We start from the raw sequence: 21807 nt of genomic DNA, 5'->3' as shown, positions 1-21807 counted from the left end.
AAAACAGAATTTATTAAATTTAACGGAGTTAGAAGTTAGCAGGAAGTTAGCTCGCTAGTTTCCACCTAAACATGATATAGCATGTTCTGACTGAGAGATTTCTGAAAAAATTAAAACGTACAGCTCTGCTATCACTTCCACATAAATGAAGACAGAAAACTAAACAGCAGTGACTTTTGTAGGGTTACTGAAGTTGGGCTAGCTGGTATATGTGCTATGTGATCGCTAGCGACACAGCTATGCTAGCATAACATAAACACAGTGAAGCTGGAGGATGAATGCTAACTTTTTTCCCACTCGATAAAAGTTAACGTGAGGGCTCCCGATGGTTAGGGACAAATGCAATTGCATGGCAGGATGCTGTAAACGGACCAAACTTCACTCAGGACAACAACTGAGATAATCCATCCACAATACGTGGTTAGTCATTAATATATTGCAACGACATGGGAATAGAGCAGCTGCGAGAGAATTCAACATTAATGAATCAATGGTACGGAAGTGGAGGAAGCAAGAGGAATGAGTTGAGTAAAGTTTGACTCATCTGACTGTTTTGTTTCGCTTAATGTGCCTTATAATCTGGTGTATGAAAACAGACACGTTCATCGACGGTACGCCTTATAATCCAGTGCGCCTTATGGTCTGAAATATATGGTAAATTTAAAAAATCGATAGAATTAAAAATGTATAAAATTAAATGGAGTTGAGTTAAAACTGTTCGTTTAAGATAGCGGATGACCTGAGTGGGTGCATCAAGCTCAATTAGTCATTCGTTCATACACGCATTCATCCATCCACTAACAGTGCAGGTCTCAACCTTTCTCTCCTTGGACATCTCCTCCAGCTCATCCAGGAGCTACACTCAGGCACTCTCAAGCCAGCTAAGAGATATAATTTCTCCAGCGTGTCCTGGTTCTGAATTATTTATCTTTCGGATTCATCTTCCATTCAAAAGATAAATAAAGAATAACTTTAATAATTAATCATGCAAAGCTACTCTAGTAGAGATAAAGAAAAAGCTAGAGCTGCATCATTGGTCCTCTTTAAATAAGGTGGGCTGTTCTTCTCAAGTTTTTTTTTTTCCAAGAAAGGAAGTTTTTAAATGTTTTAGCCCAAGACTGTAATTTGTAATCACGGATTACCTCAAAAAGTGTCACAAAAGTTTTAAGTTGTATGAATACAGTCTATAAACAATTAACATAAAATCAGACACAAGAAAAAAACATGTAGATTGAAAATAACATTAAATTAAAAGCTTTAAGGTTGTGTTAATGACAGACCTGTTGGGATATGTCTGGTAAACAAACTTTTGTGATTTGCGCGACATGCTTGTCATTTTGATAATGTCATCACCTTTATAATTAAAAGAACAATGATTGATACATTCAGTTTCTCCTTGTTTTCTGGGCAACATCTTAATAAATTCAATTTTTGCGCATTAACTCAAGGCTGACACTGGCACTTTTGCGAATTTTGGACCGACTAATATTAATTAAAGCCATAATATCATGAAGGCCTGAGTGAGATTTCTTGTTTTTGGCATTTCACTGTGAACCACAATAATACAATCTCGTTGTGGTTCTAGACAAAAAAAGGACGGCGCATGTTTGCACAAAAGAACACGGCACTCCATCCAGTATTTGTTAAGATATTCCGTTCTCGATCAAAGGAGAGGAAAAAAACAACCAAGCAGACAGACTGGCAGACTGACACAGCCTGGAGCCGTGCTGCTAGCATGTCTGAAAACCATTCAAACCTACAATGGGCTGTTTGTTGATATCTGGTTGGAGCCTGAAGCCTAATAGAGTACAACAACGTGCCGTTGGCATGCTGCTTTACAAATACCAGCTTTTAAAATGTCATACGAGAAGATGTGCTCTGTTGGAGTAATTAAGCGGGACTCCATCCTTACATGTATAGATGTGCACTTTTTTGGAGAGTGGTCAGATCCAGAAGAATGGCCAGGTCAGATGTCAAAGGGGGAACAGCTGCTGAACAGTGAAGGCCACCAGATACAGATGTTCGATGTTACCGAGGTCGTAGTGATGCATTCTGGGTACACCACATCACCTAAGTCCATCCATGTGTTTCTTGACCTTTGAACACTGACCTCTCATACTTTTTAGTCTTTCATAGAAGAACCCTCCTCCCCTGATGGAAAAAGAAGTGAACTTGTTATGGTTGCAGTTTTAAGTGGAAATTTGCATCACACTGATCAAGACAGAGTTTGTTTCCTCGAGACGGCGGTCTCTCGCCCACACACACACACCCTCAGCTTTATCGTCCCTTTTATTCAGTCACATTCACACAAACTGTTGCATACTTAAAGCCGCTCATGCAGTGGACCTGATCTTTACCTCCTTTTGTGTCCTGTGTCATTGGGCGCTCCTTGCCCCGCCCACATGATAGTGCCTTTCCCAGGACCCTAACTTCCTGCATTCACCCTGTTCCCATGACAACTAAGCTTTAAATGGGTAGAGTCGCTGCTATCAGCCAGACTCGTCAAAAACAGCTTTCCAAGTGACACTGGGAAACGGCTCCTCGCTATCTACATGCGTCTTATTTCTCTTCAAGTCTTTTAGGTGTCACCGCCGTTTCCCCTCGAAGTGGGGAGCACACGCCTACCGTTCGACTGTACATACACACACAGGCATACTTGGGAGATTTTTGTGAACACACCCACTGTGAGATAGCTGCTTTGACTGACAGTGAGACAGGCCTCCGAAAGGCGTAGAGGAAATGTTCTTCGGTAAACCGATGAGGTGTGGAGACGCAGGAGTGATATTCTACAGCCCCAGAGTGCCAGTGCACTGATACGCGTTCAAAGAGATTTTCTCTCCTTTGTTTTCCTTTCTCTTTTGAGGAATCCATGTGTTTTTGATGGCCTCTATGGTGCTCATTTCCTCTCTACTGCAGGCACTGTACAATCTTTCATTTCATATCTTCATAAACGCACAGGGAGACCGCTGTGGTGTGAAGTGAGAAAACATCAGTGCGTGAAGGTGAATGTATGCGTTTCCACATCTTATTGTGTTTTCCACTGTGCTGTGCATGCCTGTTTGTACATATGTCTGTCATTACACTTTTCCCTACAGATTTTGTCCATATGCGACCAAAGCTGGTGAATTATTGTTTAATGTATTTTTCTGCTGTACACTGACAGACAAAGTGCCCTCTTTAAATTTGCGCCTGTGTGTGTTTTTCACTGCAGGAGAAGCCGTATAAATGCAGTGAGTGCAACAAGGCCTTCAGTCAGAAACGAGGACTGGACGAGCACATGAGGACCCACACAGGAGAGAAGCCTTTTCAATGTGATGTGAGTGCGCAGCTCTGTGGAACACTGCAACTGCCTAAAATATACAAATTGACTCAATAAATTAATTATAGCTATAAATGCGTCTAAAGAATTAAAAGAAAAATAAATCAACTAATTATTCATCATTTATTTCAACTTTGTGTCTATTGGTTGCCTTATGTGAGCATCACAACAGAAATGGAAAATTAATAAAAATAAATACAAAGGAAATTTACTGAAAAAGAAAATAAATGGAGGAGACATTACAACATTTATTCTCCCCAAAAAACAAGTTAAAGCAGAAATATCAATTTATGTCACATCTAATTCTTAATTTAGTTACATTTGAAACAATTTATTGGTCTTTTTAAAAATTTTGGCGGTTTTGGTCCTCCGTACCATCAACCACTGTCTGTTCTTTCTTGTTTTGCTGGCATAGGGCCAGATGTGTGGAAGAGTTGGGGCTCACTTAGAGGCAGATAGCGATCTTTCTTCTTTAGAGGGGCCCAGTGGGCTGATTCACATAAACACATTTAGAGGATCAGAGGGAGAAATTACTCTCTGCTTATAATGCTGCAGGAGTAATAATTATTCTCAGAGATTGAGGAGAGAACACGCGACAGAATTTGTTTTTAGTGTTTGGAAAAAATTTCTCTCTGCTTTTGTTTTTGTCCAATTTTGTGTTTTCTGCTTTTCATTTATAAAGCCACAACTGTCCTGGAAGTTGAACTCGGCGAACTATGGTGCTGGCTAAACAATACAGGGGTCTGGGTTGCAGGACACCTTTAAACATTATTAACATTGTGATTGCTTTTTCATTCCCAAGCAACAGTTTACAGACTTTGAAAAGAAAGTTATTTTGTTGTAGCTTTTTCTGTTGATTTGACCTGGTCACCGAGACACTCATTCATGTAAGCCGCTTCTGCTAGTCATAACAATCCAATCTGTACACACAGATGCTACACATATTTTTTGGGTTTAGTGTGACTAACACTTTCCAAGAACATCATTATCTCTCATGTCTATCGTGAATAAATATACATAAGTCTCTTTGAAATCATAGAAAAAGAGATGTTATTTAAAACTTGCCTAATAATTGTGAGGTTTTCAAGGGATTCCAGTATGAAAAGCAGTTACTGTTTCTTGTTTATTCGTCAGTACATAACAAACAGGAGCTGAAAATGCCTTTTTTCAGAATTAGGAATGTAACTCTTTTCTAAAAACGAAATCATGACGCAAACCTTCAAGGGCTCATCAAGCAGGTCCATTTTCCCATGTGACAACTCCCTTAACTCCCTATTTTCTTTGCTTTCATTACCTTCACATTACCTTCACAATGGAGCCATCAATATGACACTGATGTATTAAAAAAGTGCAGCAACTTGGTACATAAATATAAACATACACAAAACAGTAAGAGGATTAGATGACAGAGACATATCAGTAGGATCATGTGACAGCCATGGCAGAGAAACAAAGGGGTTGCGTCACTGCTTTAGCTAGCGTCAGCAAATCATTCATCCATCCATCCACAGTTGTGGTCTGAAGTTTCCATACACTCATCATGAGCCTGAATGTCATGTTAATTTGGGGCTTTTAATGACTTCTTTGAACTGTGCCTTCTCCAGGGTGAAATGATTATACAGCATATATTTTTCATGACTAAAAAACAAATTTGAATTATTGGGGATTTTAATTACTCCACACAGGGTCAAAAGTATAGATACAGACTACAATATATACATACATCCCCATTAATATTTGGTTAAATGTCTCTTAGCAAGACAGTTTTGTTAGCCATTAACAAACTTCATGCAGAATTTTGGTTGGATATTTGACCACTAAGTCATTTAAACTGGCTGTGTCCTGGCATAGACTCTGCTTTTAAGCATAACACACCAATTTTTAGTTGGGTTAAGATTGGGGCTTAAAGTTAGCCTGATTTATAAAGTTTTGATGTCTGTTTGGGATCGTTGTCCTGTTAGAACGTTCAGCTCTTTCCAAGTTTTCCAAGTCTAGTCGAGGTGAAGTCATAGAATTTTGAGCTAGTTCCTCTTCTTCATTATTCCGTCCACTTTGCACAATGTCCCAGGACCACTGGTTGCCAAACAGTTTGGGAGCATGATGCTACTGCCACCATGCATGAAAGTTGGTGCAGTGGTCTTATGTTTGAAAGCTTAACTTTACTCCTCCAAGTATACCTCTTATCATTGTTGGCAAATAGCTTCCATATTTTCTCCAGAAGGCATGTCCATGTGGGCAGCTGCAAATTTCAGTTGAGCTTGAAATTGTCAGTCCTGGTCAGCACTTGCTCAGTCCATGAAGATTTAAACTTATTTTACTGTGGATGCTGTTCCAGCAGTTTCCAGCATACCTGAGCCTTGGTGGTTCCTGTATTGTTCCTGAACATCCTAACCCAGGGGTGGGCAATCTCAGTCCACGAGGGCCGGTGTCCCTGCAGGTTTTAGATGTGTGCTCGAACCAACACAGCTGATTTAAATGGCTAAATTAGCTCCTCAACATGTCCTGAAGTTCTCCAGAGGCCTGGTAACGAACTAATCATGTGATTCAGGTGTGTTGACCCAAGGTGAGATCTAAAACCTGCAGGGACACCGGCCCTCGTGGACTGAGATTGCCCACCCCTGTCTAACCAGTTTCCTCTCATCTGAGGGTGACAGTTTCAGTCTTCTTCCAGACCTTGAAAAAGAGGTGACATATTCGAACAACTTGTACTTAGATACAGTTATTTGAACTCTTGATCTTGGAATCTGCAGTTCCAAGAGACAGTTCTCCTTAAACTTGAGACTATCCCATGGTTCCAAGTGTTGGTACTATCAAGAAGTTCAAGGCTTGGCGTGTCTATAAACTTCAGATCACAGCTGCAGTTTCTGCAACTTATCCGGGCAGTCTAAGCAGAGATGCCTAGATCTCCTACTCCCCTGCCACCTCCTCCAGCTCTTCCGGTAGAGCACAGAGGCATTTCCAAGCCAGCTGAGAGACATAATCTCTCGGGTGTGTCTGGAGTCTGCCCAGGAGTCTTCTTATGGTATGATATGTCCAAAACACACTCCCCTCCTGCAGGCCCACCACCTGCTGTAAGGGCTGGGTGGATTTGGTGGTGGTCAGGGGCAGAGGTCTGTCTGATCCCCACCTGCCAGAACTGGCTACAGGGATATGAAATAAGAAACAGTAAGAATTAGTAACCTGCATTATATAATAAAGATAAAGCATGGCATGTTTTCATGTTGCTTACACTAGTTAGTCATGTGGAGTTGATAATGCATATTTAAATCATTCTAGTCAGGTGAAATATGAATGTTTATTTCTTATGCAAATTTAGTTTAGCCTAAAGTTCAACAAAAAACATGGCCTTAGAGAACTGTTACAGTAGACCCTAAAAATGCTACCACTGGGCTCAAGTTGAAGCAAATATAGAGCAAACTTATGCTAACGACATAAACGCTCTAATATGCTTCCAAATGTTGGACCGGCAGGTGGAGCAAACAGAAGTGAACTACAACTACAGATGGCAACTAGGAGGGAAAAAGACAAAGACATGAAGTTAATACACAAAAATGTCCAAAGAAAATAAAACAACACAATCACAGGAAATACAGGAAAAAGCTCAACACTAAGAAATAAGGTGAGTGATCTAAGTAAAAAGAGACACTGACTAAAACTGCTACAAAACCAAAACTATGATAATAATACGACTCACATGGATTTACCCTGTGCTGAAAGTCTTCAAGGCAAAAGCTCAGAAGATTTCAAACTGATGCAACTTCTGTTATCCCGTTTTTGTTGACTTTTGATGTGGACGCTGAAGTCACGCAGAGTACTTTAAGCTCGTAACTGTCGATTCCAAGCATGTCTTATTCAAACAAAGCTTAAAGCACCAGACTGGATTCTTAAATTATCGTTTGAGCTTTAACACGCCACTAATCCTCTATCCACAACATCATTGAATTCTAAAACAACATATGCGCCCATATTCACTGAGAATCATCTACAGTTGTCGTTTGAGGACACACAATCAGTATCCCATTCATCTCCGGTGAAGCATCACTGGAACGTGTCTCTCGGCAACATCAAGCGTTCATCTGGATTCTTTTTCCCAGCTTTGGAAGAGACATGTTCGTGTAAATAATTCAACATATAAACTATTAGAAATAATAGAAATAACATGTGGATTTTATTTTGGGGTGTATTTTGAGTCAGACAAAGAGATCACACAGTCCCAGGAACATTTTCCAGACGAGCTGGAGGGGTTCTGAATGCAGCGTCTGTCAAACCAGCATTAAAATGTTGTCGAAGCATCAAGCAACATCTGGGATACCATGAGAAGTGGAGGCCCCTCTCTTTCTCTCGCTCTCATCAGCTGCTGTCCCTCTTTCACTTTGCAAAATTGAAAATATTTTTCCTGACACAGCAGCAGATTTATAGATTGCCGGAGATACATAAACGACAACATGATAGCGCATCAATGAAAATGTGGAAGTCCACCTGATAAACTATTGGAATGGTATCATGTGATGGTTCTGCTGTTTTCATTCATAGCTTCTATATTTGCCGTTCACCCACAGATGTAAGCTGTCTGTGAGATTTTCTGAATGTAATTCATAGCGCTGACGTTCTTCGCAGATGGAGCGAGGAGGACACATGCTGCGATTCTCCAAGCTGTATGTTAAACTGCAGCTGAACGCCAGCCATTGGCGGATTATCCTGATTGATAGAGGGCCCTGAAGTCATTTGTACAGTGTAAAATGCCTCATTTAAGATGGATGTTAAGTTGCGTGCATCCCCCCTCCCCCTGCTACCAGTGTGGAGAAAAGAGATGTTTCTCTTGCCAAGTGCGTGTCCCATTTTTGTTGCACTGAGGCTCTACAGTGAGCAGATATTGCCAGATTTAAATAAAGTGTGTTTAAATACTGTAATTATGACTCCTATAATCCTCTATTTGTTGTTTTCTGTAGGTCTGCGACCTTTCATTCAGCTTGAAGAAGATGCTCAGCAGGCACAAGCTGACGCACAACCCCAACCGACCGATGGCAGAGTGCCAGCTGTGCCACAAGAAGTTCACCAGGAACGACTACCTCAAAGTCCATATGGAGAATGTCCACGGGGAAACGGAGAGTTAGAGCCAATTAAGGAAGCACTGGCTAAAAACGAGATCTTATTCTTCAGATAAACTTCAGTCTTGTGCTCTAAGATGATATGCAGATAGAAAGATAGCAGAAATGTTGCTAATAATGATACATGCATGTAGGACATGGAAAAGATTAAGGCGAGTATTTCAAAATTGAAACATTGACTGTGTATTTGTACTTTCTTTCGGTCATACTGTTTCCATATTGTTTTTGGAGATCTGAACAAACAGAATCCCAGATATGTTTGATCTGCCTCCGGAGCCTCTGTGTCTGCTTCGTGCTTTCTGAACTCTAAACAGTGTTACTGTACATACTGCCACAACATGACCCATTCCACTGTTATCTGAATACCTTACTGTACAGCTGTGGCCAGTTGCCAAATGATGAAGAAAAGTTGTGACCAAAAACCTTTCTGTGCACTTTAGTTTTAACCGTACACTTTCTACATATTTTCCTGTTGGAGGCTAAACCATTTTGTTCAGGAGGCAAAACAAAGCATGAAGCTCAAGGGCAGAAAAATAAAGCCAGTGAAGTGACAAAAACTGCAGGCCTAGCTAAAATTGTTTAGCTAAATGGAGCCACTAAACTAGATTCTGACCATATTTGTGGTGTTGGTGCTGTTTTGAGTATTTTAATGCATTTATCTGACAAATTGCACAGCCTGGTCTGTGGCAGAGAAGTGTATTTCACTTTTGGTGAGTAAAATCTAGTAGTTTATTTATCGATATCCATAATCTATGGATTTAGATAACAACTTAACACTCTAGTCTTTCACCCAAATATGGTCATTTTTGGCTCCAAAAATGGCTCTAGTAGCCATAATGGTGAATTACAGGCCTAAAAACAGGACAATGATTGGCGTCAAGATGTCCATGTCAGTTGTTTTTATGCAGTCTGAGGTCCAAACATGTTCAGATGTACTGTACTTTTTTAGAAGCATGCTATGGATTATGAGTTCTGAAAATACCTAGAAAATCTGAAATAGGTCCTAAATAGTTTTTACACGATAGCTGAAGAGTGTAAACATATTGCTATTGCATCTTTCTTGAAATCTGTTTTTGGATGGATTTGTTGAGTGTGACCGTCATCTTTACCTTAAGGAATGGGTTGAGCAGTTCCTTCTTTTCCCACACCTCAAACAGCGGTGCTTAAAGCCTGTTAGCATATCTGTGCCACAGATTTCTGGACAAATGTTTCCCAAATCTGGGGCAAATAGAAAATGCAAAGTACTGTTTCTGTTGATTCTGGTAATGATTTGTTGAGTATGGTTTCATATAAATGTCCCAAGGGTGTTGTGCCTTAAAATATGTGTTTACATTGTTCCTTTTTTAATCATTGTTCAAACCAGAACTTCATGCATTTCAATAAAAGTGCACTTCTTTTCTGTTTTTTTCCATCTACTTCCATTTGCTCCTTCAATTACTCCCCATTTGATTAATGCCCATTTTCCAGCAGTTTATTCTGAGACTGTGAATTGTCACTTCACACCTTTGTATTTTAAAATGTATAAAACCTCATCACCTATGAAACATCCATTTCCTCTACTCTTTGTAATTATGTGTTTGTAGACTGTTGACATTAAGGTGGGGGTGGGTACAAGGAAAAAGAGGCTTTGAGAGTTGATTAAAAGTGTTCAGTTCTCGTTGTTAATCTATCCCCTATTCTTAGGTTGGCAGTCTGCTGGGAGTGAAGGCTAATTAAGGCTTTTTTTTTCCCTTTCTGAAGCCACAGTCACCACTTGCCTGATCTGTAAAACCACACACTAAAGAGTGCCTCTGATGGTTTCTCTCTGTGGATGTAGGGACTCTTTCTCACATCTGTCCCTGTGAAGAGGCTATCTGGTATCCCAGGATATGACTGTGAGAATCGTACTGAAGTGGGAGAGCTGTGTGTGTTGTTCAAACTTGGTAAATCTTGCCACATGTGCCTTTGGCTTCCTGAAATCATACAAATGTTGCAGTATGCTGCAGTAAACTTCACATTTTAGATTGTGTGTGTTGTTTTAAAACTATTAACTAATTTCTGGTATTTGTGTTGAATTACATTTTAGCTCCACTGCACATAAATATAAACTTGCAGGATGTGCAGGATGAGCTCCTGACATGCTTCAAGGGGAGCATGGTTAGTGAGGATTCTCAGATCACATGTGGCCGAGTTAACTGGCTTTCCCTCTGGAGTTTGGTTCACCACATGGGCATGCAGGGCATGGCCTGAGCCGCCCGGCCACGCTGAGGCCCACGCTGTCAGCGAAGCTCGTGCCACGCACCGTCTGCTCTTTAGTGGCGAGGCCTCCAGGCCATACTGACGCAATCTTAAATACAGTGGCATTTATATTGCATCTTGTAAACAGTAGTAATAGTAGGGATTTGCAGCAGTGGAATATTATTGTCTGCCACATATCAAACTAAAGTGGCTGACAGGTCAGACTGGGTGTTGAGATGTCCCTGCTTTTGATTATCGCTCTGCTCTCTTAAGCTTGTGTCTGTAACAACATGTCACAGTCCATGTCTCTGCTTTTCCATTTTAGTCTTACAACACTGGATTTTCTCATGGGACTTTCCCAGTGACCCAGTGATCTTGTCCTCCACTTCAATCACTTAAAAAAAAAAAAAAAAACCCACGTGCATCCCTGCCTGCATGTGTCTCTCCCTTCCTGATGGGTGTATCATGCCAGAGCTCCCAGTCAATGTGTTTCTAATTACATGTTTTTACTGGAAGCCCCAGTTTCCTGTGTTGCCTCCCCATTTGTGAGTGTGGGCCAGACTGGGCTCCAACCAGCGATCACAGAGCCAAACACCAGCCACGCCCACTGCACAGGAGTATTATTACCGTGCCGGTACAGATTTATGGCAAACCACTGTCATGTTAGGAATGACATGGACACGCTTGTCTGACCCCTGTGTTTGGCTGGTGTTTCATAGCAACAGGTACCCTTCCCGTCTATAGACTAGAATAAAGTGGAATGTGTGTGCCATGCAGAGGAATTTTAATACGATTGGGCAGGGTGTGTTTGGGTATTCTGGGTCACCCTTTCGGCAGTGATGGACATGCCCTCAAGCCATATTTCCATGGAGGCAGACTGTGGCTCTTGAGTACCTAAAAATCCTTGACACTAAAAAACCAGCAAAGAGGTCAAATGGTTGACACAAGAGCTTCAGATGAAAACCTGCCTGCCTGAGGAAAAAAAAAAAACAACCCACACTCACCATTCTCATAATATTCTGTCTCGCTCGGTGATTTACAAGATGGTTCTAATTTAATCTTCAGACACCACTCCAGGCAAAAAAAGTGGCGTATCACTACAGGTAGATGGGGATTATTTCATTAGGAGGAAATTAGGAAGGGGACCATCATTAAACAGCATACCCTCCACCGCCACCATACTCAAGATAACCCAACACTTAAACATGAGTTCTTCCTTCTTTTTTTTTCCTGTGAATTGTTTACTTTGTAACACTAAAACTATTGCTTGGTTTTATAAACCAGCAAACAAGACTACCCACCAAACATTGTCATAAAGGTGACTTAAAAAAAACCCTTCCCCTTAACAGAAAGTACAAGTACAACAGTGAGAAGAGGGCGTGTAATGTCATGAGGGCTGGTAAAGCTTTCATCATGAAATTACTTTTTTCAATCAACTAAATGTCTTGAATGGACAACTAGCCAACTGTAAACATTAAAATGTTCGATAGGTAAAAAGACAGTAAAAACCATGGAAGTAGATACTGTGAGATCAAGGACTCAACTTTTTAAAGTTTTGATGTCAGTGTTTTGGCTGCCACCATGGTTGAAGCCAGAAGTTGCCTTTTATCAGCGAAAAGATGGAGTGTTAAGCTTGGTTAGCAAGCTTCATTAATAAACTTACAGGGTGTAAAGCAGAGACACATTTATCTAATGCCAAGGAACAGACTAACAACATGGAATAGAATAGAATAGAATAGAATAGAATAGAATAATCCTTTAATTGTGCCACAAATTACAAATTTAGTTGTAACAGCAGCAGAAGAAAAGCACATATACAAACAGAACAGGATACAGAACAGAAACACACACAATTTTTACAGAAAAAATATTTAAATCATGCACAATAGTTACAAAAACAGAGTACTGTACAGTTATTAAGATTAAAGTACTGGATTTTTTTAATGAACTGAGTTAAATAACGTGCAAGTTATAACAGTAGTAGTTGTTTGGTTGATTAGTGCAAATTACAGCGCTGATGTAAACATCTATGTTTGTTGGGAGCAGTTTTGATTGTACAGTCTGACAGCTGCAGGGAGGAAGGACCTGCGGAAACGCTCCTTCATGCATCTAGGATGCAGCAGTCTGTCACATGCTAGAATACAAAACAATCTTGAGAGCTTGAAAAGAAGACATCTGGACTTCCTTAGGTTTTTGAAGACAATCACTTCTCATCCAGTAAGATTCTTCAGTTCTAGAACAACTGGTGGAGAGATGCAGGTAATTAACAACTAATGGGGGCTGTCCCATAACAGGCAGTCCTGACTGTCATTAACACACTATTGATCAAGCGAGTCTTCACATGACCCAAGGTGTGAAAAAAAGGCATGGGTCATTACCATCACTGGGACCGACAGATGAAACCTCTGAGACATTGCTCAGCCCGCCATCAGGTGAGCTATTGAGGTCAATTGAAGCAAGGTGTGAAAGGAGATTGAGACACCTGGGAAGGGATCTCAGGACTGCACTGAAGTTGGCTGGTGTCATAAGCCACCACCTCAGTTCAACGATGGTCATTCTCAGTGGATATAGATGGCCTCCTTCACTCCTCTCTAACACTATCTGTCTTCTCTGTACAAATCGTGAACATCGGCATCCTCAAACAGAGTCCTTTCTTCCCAACTAGAAATAGACTGTTAGTAAATGTGTTAATAGGTCAGTTTTGTTTTACAGCCTATTTCTACTGCACCAAAGTGGCAAAACACATCACTCCATACTGGCTTGAATATTGATCTATTATTCTGTCATTTTGCATCTGATTGTGTTTCCCATGCATGAAAACCTTATTCAAAAACCAGAAGTATGGGAATCGGCATGCCCTGGTTGTTTATGTTTTAACAGCCTTCAGGAAATGTAACCACATTTAAAGCTCTGGAGCACAATGGTGCCTTGGACACAGAGTCGTGAGAAAGACGAGAACTTAACCGAATACTAAAGCAAAAGGCTGGCCAGGAAATGCTCCATAAGAATGATAGAGAGTTAACTCATTTTCACATTTTTTTTGTCCTCTTTGGGAAGGAAAACCCTGTAAGAATGGCTCAGCCTAAACCAAGCTGATGATTCCAGTAAACAAGAATGTTTATTGGAATTTGCTGACTTTTCCTCACTGTGAAGAAAAACGCGTTAAAAAGCCATGCAGTATGTTGCCGAGCATAGAGGCTCATTTTGAAAGGCTTGAGAGTTAAAGAGATCAGTCAGCGTGCTGGTCCACCTCTGGAGCTTCAGCGTTGGTCAGTTCTGTCAGCACATTGTTGCTGTGAGCGATCACTCCTCGGCCTCATTAGGAACTACAGCGCTGTCTTCACTTCAGACATGCTGAGCAGCGTCTTGTGTCCATTACGTGGCCATGCATTGCACTGTAGCAACAGAGTAAACGCAAAAGCTCAGAAAACTCTCCGGCACAAATTCTGCGCGCTAGCTCGGCTGTCGAAGTAGAAATTCAACTTGGCAGAAAATGTTCAACAAAACAGAAAATCCAATAAGATGTTGACCTATTCTATGGTTCATTGTGAACCGCAGAGGAGAAAAACTCTATGATGGACTGCCAGAAAACCAAATTCAACCCATTCTTTTCATTATTCAGTGAATATTTGAAAATGCTGTGTATAAAGCACCCTTCTCTTGCAGACAGAGTCATCTCTCTAGATCTTTACTTCACTACCAAGAGCTGCTCAGGGATTTATTGTTAGCTGATTAGTGATGACAGAGAAGACTCAACTAGTCTAGCCAAAACATTTGTGCAAATGTGTTGAGAGATATGCCATAATTCCTCTCTTTTTCTTTGTTCTGATTGCTGCTCATCCTCCCCTGTGCTGTCTCAGCCCTCATGATCCTTGGTGTTTAGGGAGACCTACGTTACACACACAAATAATACCAATCTCCTGCTGAGGTGAATAACCTGGTGTATAGACTGTAAAGAGGATTTAGTTTGAATAGATACAAAACACTGGGAAAATAAACAATTAAACAACTCTTAAAAACCTTTGACGCTCTGATATATGCAAACTATCTCAGTTTTTTTTTCATAATGCAAAGTTGAAATACTTGGAACAGAAGTGAGTAATCTGTGGCATTAAATTTAACTAGTGACATAACATTGGCCTTATTGTTCCCACTCATGCTGCATTTCTGTTTTAAATTTTGCACCATGTTTGAAACCGAGTCCTGTGTGGGAGATTGGAGAAACCATACACCGCAGCCAGGGTCTGTTTCCTGTCAGAGCAGCAGGAGAAGCAACACTGAGATACACACCTTTCATGTGCTGATTTAAGTTTCAGTCCACTGCACAATCACACGTGCACGCACACACATGCATACACAGGCAAACGTGCACTGTGTTCCTGCTTTATGGAGCGAGGGCTTCTAGTGTGGGTGACCCTTCTGAAAAGTGTGAGGTGGAATTGGGGGTTTCTGTCTGGGCCCTGTGAATTACCCACCCAGACCACACACACATGCACTGAATGACGCACAAACATGCACTGAATGACAATTCCCTCACCACACAGGAATATCATGTGAGGGGAATGACTATTGTCAGAGTGAACAGCTGCTTAAGCCAAAAGACATCTATCTTCCACAGGAAGTTATTGATCAAACAAACGTAATGAATCTGTTGATCTTGTCTTGTTGACCGTGACCGTGTCTGTCTCACCCTCACAAACATGGCCCAATCATACAATATATGTGCGCTCAAAAAACAAACAAAAACCCCCAAAACAGAACAAAAAAAAAATGTGCATGTTTGTATTTTCACTCTCTCTTCCTCTTTCTCTCGCCACTTTAAAAGACATAGTGGTGTGGACGGATCGTCAAGGTCTCTTGAATAAAAGATGGATGGCTCACTTCCAAACTCATTCAGTTTCAGCACCGAGTCAACAAACGCTGTATCAGTAGTTTGTAAGATGGTTTATTAGTTGTAACAGGTCCTAATATACATATGGTGTCACCTAGTCAGTGGTCCAATAGGAAGAAAGTAGGCTGCACTGGCAGGGGATGAACATGTGTTGCTCCCTTTTCTGTCGCAGAAGTATAAAAGTTCAAGTACAACTACTGGACTTTAAATAAAAATCCAACAAGGTCAAGATGGATTTGAACTTTTAAGGTGTAGCAGTTGTACCTAAAATGTTAATTATTGATCAACATTAGTAATTTCTGTTTTTAGAGTACACAATTATAGCCTTAAGAAATATTTATTAAGTTGTTCAATTAAAACACGGTTCTGGAACTTTTATGATGTGAAGGCAATGAAAATGGATCTTTTAAATTTAACACTTTGTCATATATAAATAATAATAATAAATAATATATATAAAGTAAGAACAAAGTATTATTACGAGAAAATGAAGTCTTGGTTTTAGTGTAATGAAAAAGTAAGTAAGGTCACGTCGGATGTCACTGGGATTACAATGTTTTAAGGTGTAAAAATGTGTAAAAGTCAAGATTTCAGACTTTTAAAAAAAGAATCAATTATATATTTTATGTATCAATATATTATATATAGATCTTAGTACAGTGAAAGCAGAGCCAGTGGCAGCTTGTCTAGCACACTAGTCTCCTATCAATTTCCCGTGAAAGACTAGAGGTTTATCCACAACGTGCATCTGCAAACAACCAGAAAAAGCTGCAGGCCTCACAGTTAGACCAGCTCAAGCCTTTGTTAACAGGACAGGCACATGATAAATGGCAGATGCTACAAGATTCCTATGGCTCCCAGTCAAGCAGAGTTAATGCTTGCTTCCAGAGACAACTGCCAACTGTGGTCACAGAAGGCAATAATCTAAAGGATGAATGCAAACAGGTAAGACCCTTTATGAAAGAAAACTGTCTGGGGTAAAAGGGAAGAGAGTTTTCTTTTTAACTTTAACATGTGGTAATTGATATCTGTTTTTACATTTCACTGGACAAGCAGGGCCTTTCTCGCCTTGCTTGCCCTGATAGAACACCAGTTTCTTTCATACCTACTATAATGGCAGCCTTGAAGACAATGTGGAATATTTAAGTAGCTTTTTATTGCTACACTGACAGAAATCTAAACAAGAGAAACAACTGATTTTTCCCCCCAAACTTTAATAAAAACAACAAAATAAAAAGACAGTCACCAAAAAAAGTGCAGCTCAACAGATCCCAAAGGAACTGACTTTGATGAACTTGCTAACTTGACTTCAGTTCACAGACCAGAGGTACCAGACTTGAACTTTAAACATTTCCACTAGTATAACTTACCAGAAGATGATTGCTGAAATAGTAAAGGAACTATCAAACAATTAAGAAGTCAATTATTGCCCACTCTCTGCAGGTGTACACCCACACAGAGGCCTAAGAGAGGCTCAGCCTGTCATGCTTCATTTCTTAAAGGCAAAAAAAAAATGACGGCACACATGTAGAACATCAGACGATGCTGTGCCTTCCTGCCTCTCGGCTGTCATCAGGAGCAAATGATTTATAGTGGCCCTTGTTCATGTTCACTTGTTGGAGAGCTGATAAAATAAGGAAGTGCAGATACCTGTTCCCCCGAGCGGTGCTCTGTAAGACATCAGCCTTGATCCCATAACTCCAGGAGCCCAGCCCTGTCAAGCTGAAGAATGAGTGAGTCTGACCTGGGTTATGGAGTAGTCAGGGCCTTCAGATTCTCATAAATTACATCCTTGTTATAAATAAAATCCCCCGTGCAGAGCGAAACCGGGAGAAGCAGTGAAATCTGGCATCTACAATGAAAAGCAAGGCAAGAATAGTGCTTTTGTCTACAGATACACCATGGTAGTATTGACTTTTTGAGACAATACCTGCAGCAAACGGACAAAAAGCTTTTCTTTCTCTGAAATAAAAATATCGAGATAGTGACTCAAGAAAGACCTCACTTTCTTTCTCAAGTTTCAGAGTTTGTGTTAGGTCTGAGACAGTTTACCTCCATGTCCTTGAATGAGCCTTTGATGATATAACCTCTAGTCTTTGTGGCTCAGTAGCACACAATGATGTTTGTGTAGGACTTTCCGCTTGTTTCTCCTGGCAAATGTGGGCAACCCGTATATTTAACCTCTGCATCAAATCTTTGCAGCCACTGGTCTCACATCCCCCTTACCCGTTAAGCTGATACTATCACAAGGCTATGTATGCACACCAGAAGCGGAGAGCCGCTCACACTATGAAGGGCTATCTGGGAGTCATTGTGCTCCAAGTCGTTTCAAAGCCTCTGCTTGTGGCAAATGAGCGAGGCCATCTTAAGCTCCATTAAGCAGAGGAGGAGTTATTTACTGTATTTGTTTTCTTTTCCAGAGCTGTGTACGCGACCGGCCACAGGTGCAGGCTGAGCTCTGGGACCTCGAGGCAGCGGACCACCAAACACAGCAGTCTCTGAGGGGAAAGTAATAAACCTTCCTGTTTGTCTGACTGGGAAGACGCGGCTGAGATACGGATCATTTGAATTTGATTTTTGCTCTCTAAAGAATTGTGTGCCATGTTGACGTAGAAAGGATGATGCCCTTTTCACCTGAAAGAGCTTTAATGTCCAAAGGAATGGTACCTTGGGATTAACCAACTATTTTAAGGAAAAAAAATACTTATAGGCTTTCTTGTCAAAACTTTGATAAGAAGAAGAAGATGCTGGTATATAGAAACCTAGAGTTAGCAGCAGGTTGACTTCCCTTAGCATAAGGTGCATGGGCATAAGGACTTTTAAAGGGTAACCAGATGTGTCTCCTAACAACTCTTCATCACACTCATCATAATGTCTTATTTTGTCTCATTTTAAGTGTAAGAACCGAAGGATTCTGTTTGATGAGACCTAGTTTGGTGGGTTTCTTGAACACTTCCAGTGGTAGGACACAACTTGATGTTGTTTAAAATATACAGATATTTTCAACTAAAACTAACCATTTTGAGAATTAGAAACACAACTACTTTTAAATCATGTTAGATGTGTGAAAAACCTCATGTTTAATGTCATATCACATCGTATCATATCAACACTAAATAGTCTGCCAAGTCTTGTAGATAAAGCAGAAGATTTTAACCCTGTGAGACCCAACCCATCACAAAATAGCCAGATTTTTTGGAACTGCGATGTTTATTAACCCTTATAACAAAATACACATTTTTTTTTTTGCTATATCATGTTTTGTATGATATATTTTTATTATGTATTTATTATATATTTTTTGTATCACATTTGAAACATTGGGTGTTTTTGGCAACTTTTTGTTAACAACAATGTTAATTTTAGACAAAAAAAAGAGTTTTGTCCATAACATTTTGAAATGATGGCACATATTGATCACGTTGATGTCTCAGAAACTCATGTATCAAATATGATACAAAGGCCATTATAGGGTTAAGACACTTTGTGAGAACCCCAAGCACAAAAGAGCCCCCAGAAGAAATTTGCTGAAGCAGTTTTAATGATCCATAGTTATGTTTTAAACTTAAGCTGCTTCCTGTACTGTGTGAATACAAGCATGTAAAATCTGCTCTAGGTTTGAACTAGAAAATATAGTTTTTTGTTTCGGTTAAAAAATAGACCCTTGGACAAAGCCTTACCTTTTTTCTCTGACCCACAGGTTTAAACAGTGATTGAAAAAGGTGGTGTGAATAATACATAAAATCCAGTGTCCAGGTCAAAAGTTGGGTGTGTGTTTGCTATCTAATTTTGATCTTGCTTTAAATATCTGTTGTTTCAGATGTTTTTATTACATAGGGTGTTTTAAGTACTGGCAATGAGGAGTGAAAACAAATATAACGGTGAAATTTTTGGACATTTTGAGGATTATATGCCCACATTTTTTTAACAGCTTTTGTACAAACTAAGCAAACAAGAAATTCTGAGCTACGTCTCTATCGTGGTATCAATTTCCTCTCTAAAATCTCTGTAAGACTGCAGCCAAGCATTCACTAGAAGGAGGAGCTATTGATTTAAATACTGCCATTTTTAAAGAAAAATTCTACAAGTTAAAATGTTTTTTGTTACATCTGGTTAACTTGTTCTTATGAGAAAAAGAGCTTTTGATTCAAAAGTAAGATGCAGTTCATTCAACTGATATTTAAGATGTTTCTTGTCTTCAAAGTGTTTCAAGGTTTCAGTAGCCTCAGTTTTTGGTTCTTACATCTCTGGAGGCAATAAGCAAACTAAACTGTAGTTTATCCATATGTCACAGACTTTTCAAAACAAACTGTAATTCTGGATAGCAAAGGCACAAAGTCTGGCTACATTAGCTGCTTTGCAGTTTGGGAACAAGATGCTTCAGTGAGGCCTTGTTTGGAGTTGGCCTTTTGTGAAGAGCTGGTGTTTAAAGCTGCGAGCATGCCTCGGCCCGGGTCACCTCTGCAACAGTTTTCGATTCCCCCCTCTTTGTTCTCCAATCAGAAACGCGCTTCAGTTTGAGTTTCATTAAAAGCATGTCCTGAAATTGGATCCGTCTCTTTGTACACCCAGCGAACAGGAACAGTGTGCAACCTAACTGGAAGCAGATCATCCTAACCTTCATCAGCGGACCAGGCTGCACATGTTAAATATGTCTGAGTGTGTGTGGCGTGTGGGTGTGCACCTATGTTGTCTGTGTGCGTATATTTTGAACTTCTATATTTCAGCGTGCTTGTGAAAAACTATATTCCAAAGTATCAGTCTCCCTGCAAATGTCTCCCACAGCTTTACCACAACAAGTTGTATATTCACTGTGCATGACATCATTTACCCTTAAGACATATTAATGATTATTTCATTCTCTCCTCTTGCCAAGGAAACTCCCTTTTCTGTAACAGTACAGCACATGCAAACATTTTCCACAGGAAACAGAGACTTGAAGTGGCTCTCTTGCTGCAAGTGTCCAGAACATTTCATGCTTTGCTTACAGTGGATGCTAGCATGTCATCAAAAATGCCACAGAGCATCTCATCTTTGTCGACTTAGAAAAAATAGGTCTCACTTTTCTAACATTCTAGCACCACTCAGAACAAACAAAGTGTTAAACACTCCGGGACTCAAAGTCATTTGCTACCATTTTGATCTGCCTGTGTTTTTCACCTACTGAGGAAACTGATCCCGTAAGATCGAGGGAGGAATGTGTCCTGAATGCATTCATTAGCCCAGAACTGTTAAGTACAAATCTCAAGTCTCATTTTTCTACATCATTACAGAAGCTTCACAATCAGGCCTCCTGGGAAGGGGAAAGTGAGCAGAGAAATGTCTATGCATCACATGTAGGGAAGAGCTTCCAGATGTAACATGTCAACATTAACGACACTCAATGACGAGGTGAGGATGTTGAGGGGGCAGGGGGTTGAGTGACTGACGGGCTCTTGGCGCGAACGAAAATATCCCTCCAGAAGAGAGAAAAATAGTCACCTTTTCGATAGTAAACTGTGTTTATATCTGCTAACATTTGAATGATTACATTTGAGTTTGTGTTGGCACATCATGTGATGTGAAGATGACATCCGAACATGTGAGTGAAAACATGACACACCAACAGAATCACCATCACACGGTTTTTTATATCCTATGTATACACAGTATAAATGGTTAGGTTGAGGGAATCCATTACATAGTATAGTCAATATATAGATACATTTTAGTATCAAAATCACTTCTCAATCACGTATCTTTTTGATAGTGTTGACACTGGAGCAGGCAACATAAATCTGTATTTATGTTCCAAAGAATTTAATCTTGAGAGTTCAAAATAAAGTATTTTATGTAGAAATCATACTCTCTTTAGAAACCATTACTTTTCTACAACTGAAGATGGATAAGATGCCAAACATGAATATCAGAAAAGCAATATAACATCAGTTAACCAAAACCTTGTGGCTCTGACTTATTGCATCTCACTTTCATTTCCATTTGTAAATTAACTTCAAATGATGTGTGCATGTATTTCAGTATTTAAGCAGGTTGCAAATGTATGTTATTGTTAGAAGTAAACACAGGCTCATTTTTGCAAATGGTGTAATGAATAAAATAATTAAAAGCCACAGTGGATTGTTTACTGATGAATTGGAGCTAAATAACTTTACTTTGTTCTGCTAATGTGTGGAAATCTACTGAAACTGTGTTCTGCATAAAATCTGATTGTTAATGTCAAAACAAAAGCATGTTTGGCTGCCCTGTAAACAAAAACGGCTGTTCTGTTATAT

The 21807-nt window shown here is 40.0% G+C and overlaps 1 protein-coding gene across 3 annotated transcripts in view; it reads left to right on the top strand.

Moving 5' to 3' along the window:
* Positions 1-9842, top strand: part of prdm5 (PR domain containing 5) — a 47043-nt gene extending 37201 nt beyond the window's left edge. The window contains exons 14-15 of one of the 3 annotated variants that reach the window (XR_003216482.1): positions 3212-3316; positions 8269-8407. Coding sequence is in view for 2 of the 3 variants with exons in the window: in XM_003439782.5 (XP_003439830.2) it covers positions 3212-3316; positions 8269-8433 (270 nt within the window). In the remaining variant the exon portion in view is untranslated. Of the gene's footprint in view, positions 1-3211; positions 3317-6789; positions 6901-8268 lie in introns of those variants that run through there. The other 2 variants (XM_003439782.5, XM_025903311.1) reach the window with 2 other exon arrangements.
* The last annotated feature ends 11965 nt before the right edge of the window (positions 9843-21807 follow it).

The sequence above is a fragment of the Oreochromis niloticus genome, linkage group LG23 (assembly GCF_001858045.2).
Source record: "Oreochromis niloticus isolate F11D_XX linkage group LG23, O_niloticus_UMD_NMBU, whole genome shotgun sequence".
Classification (NCBI taxonomy): Eukaryota; Metazoa; Chordata; class Actinopteri; order Cichliformes; family Cichlidae; genus Oreochromis; species Oreochromis niloticus.
The sequence above is the reverse complement of the archived record's forward strand: the minus strand, read 5'-3'. Positions and strand labels throughout refer to the sequence as shown.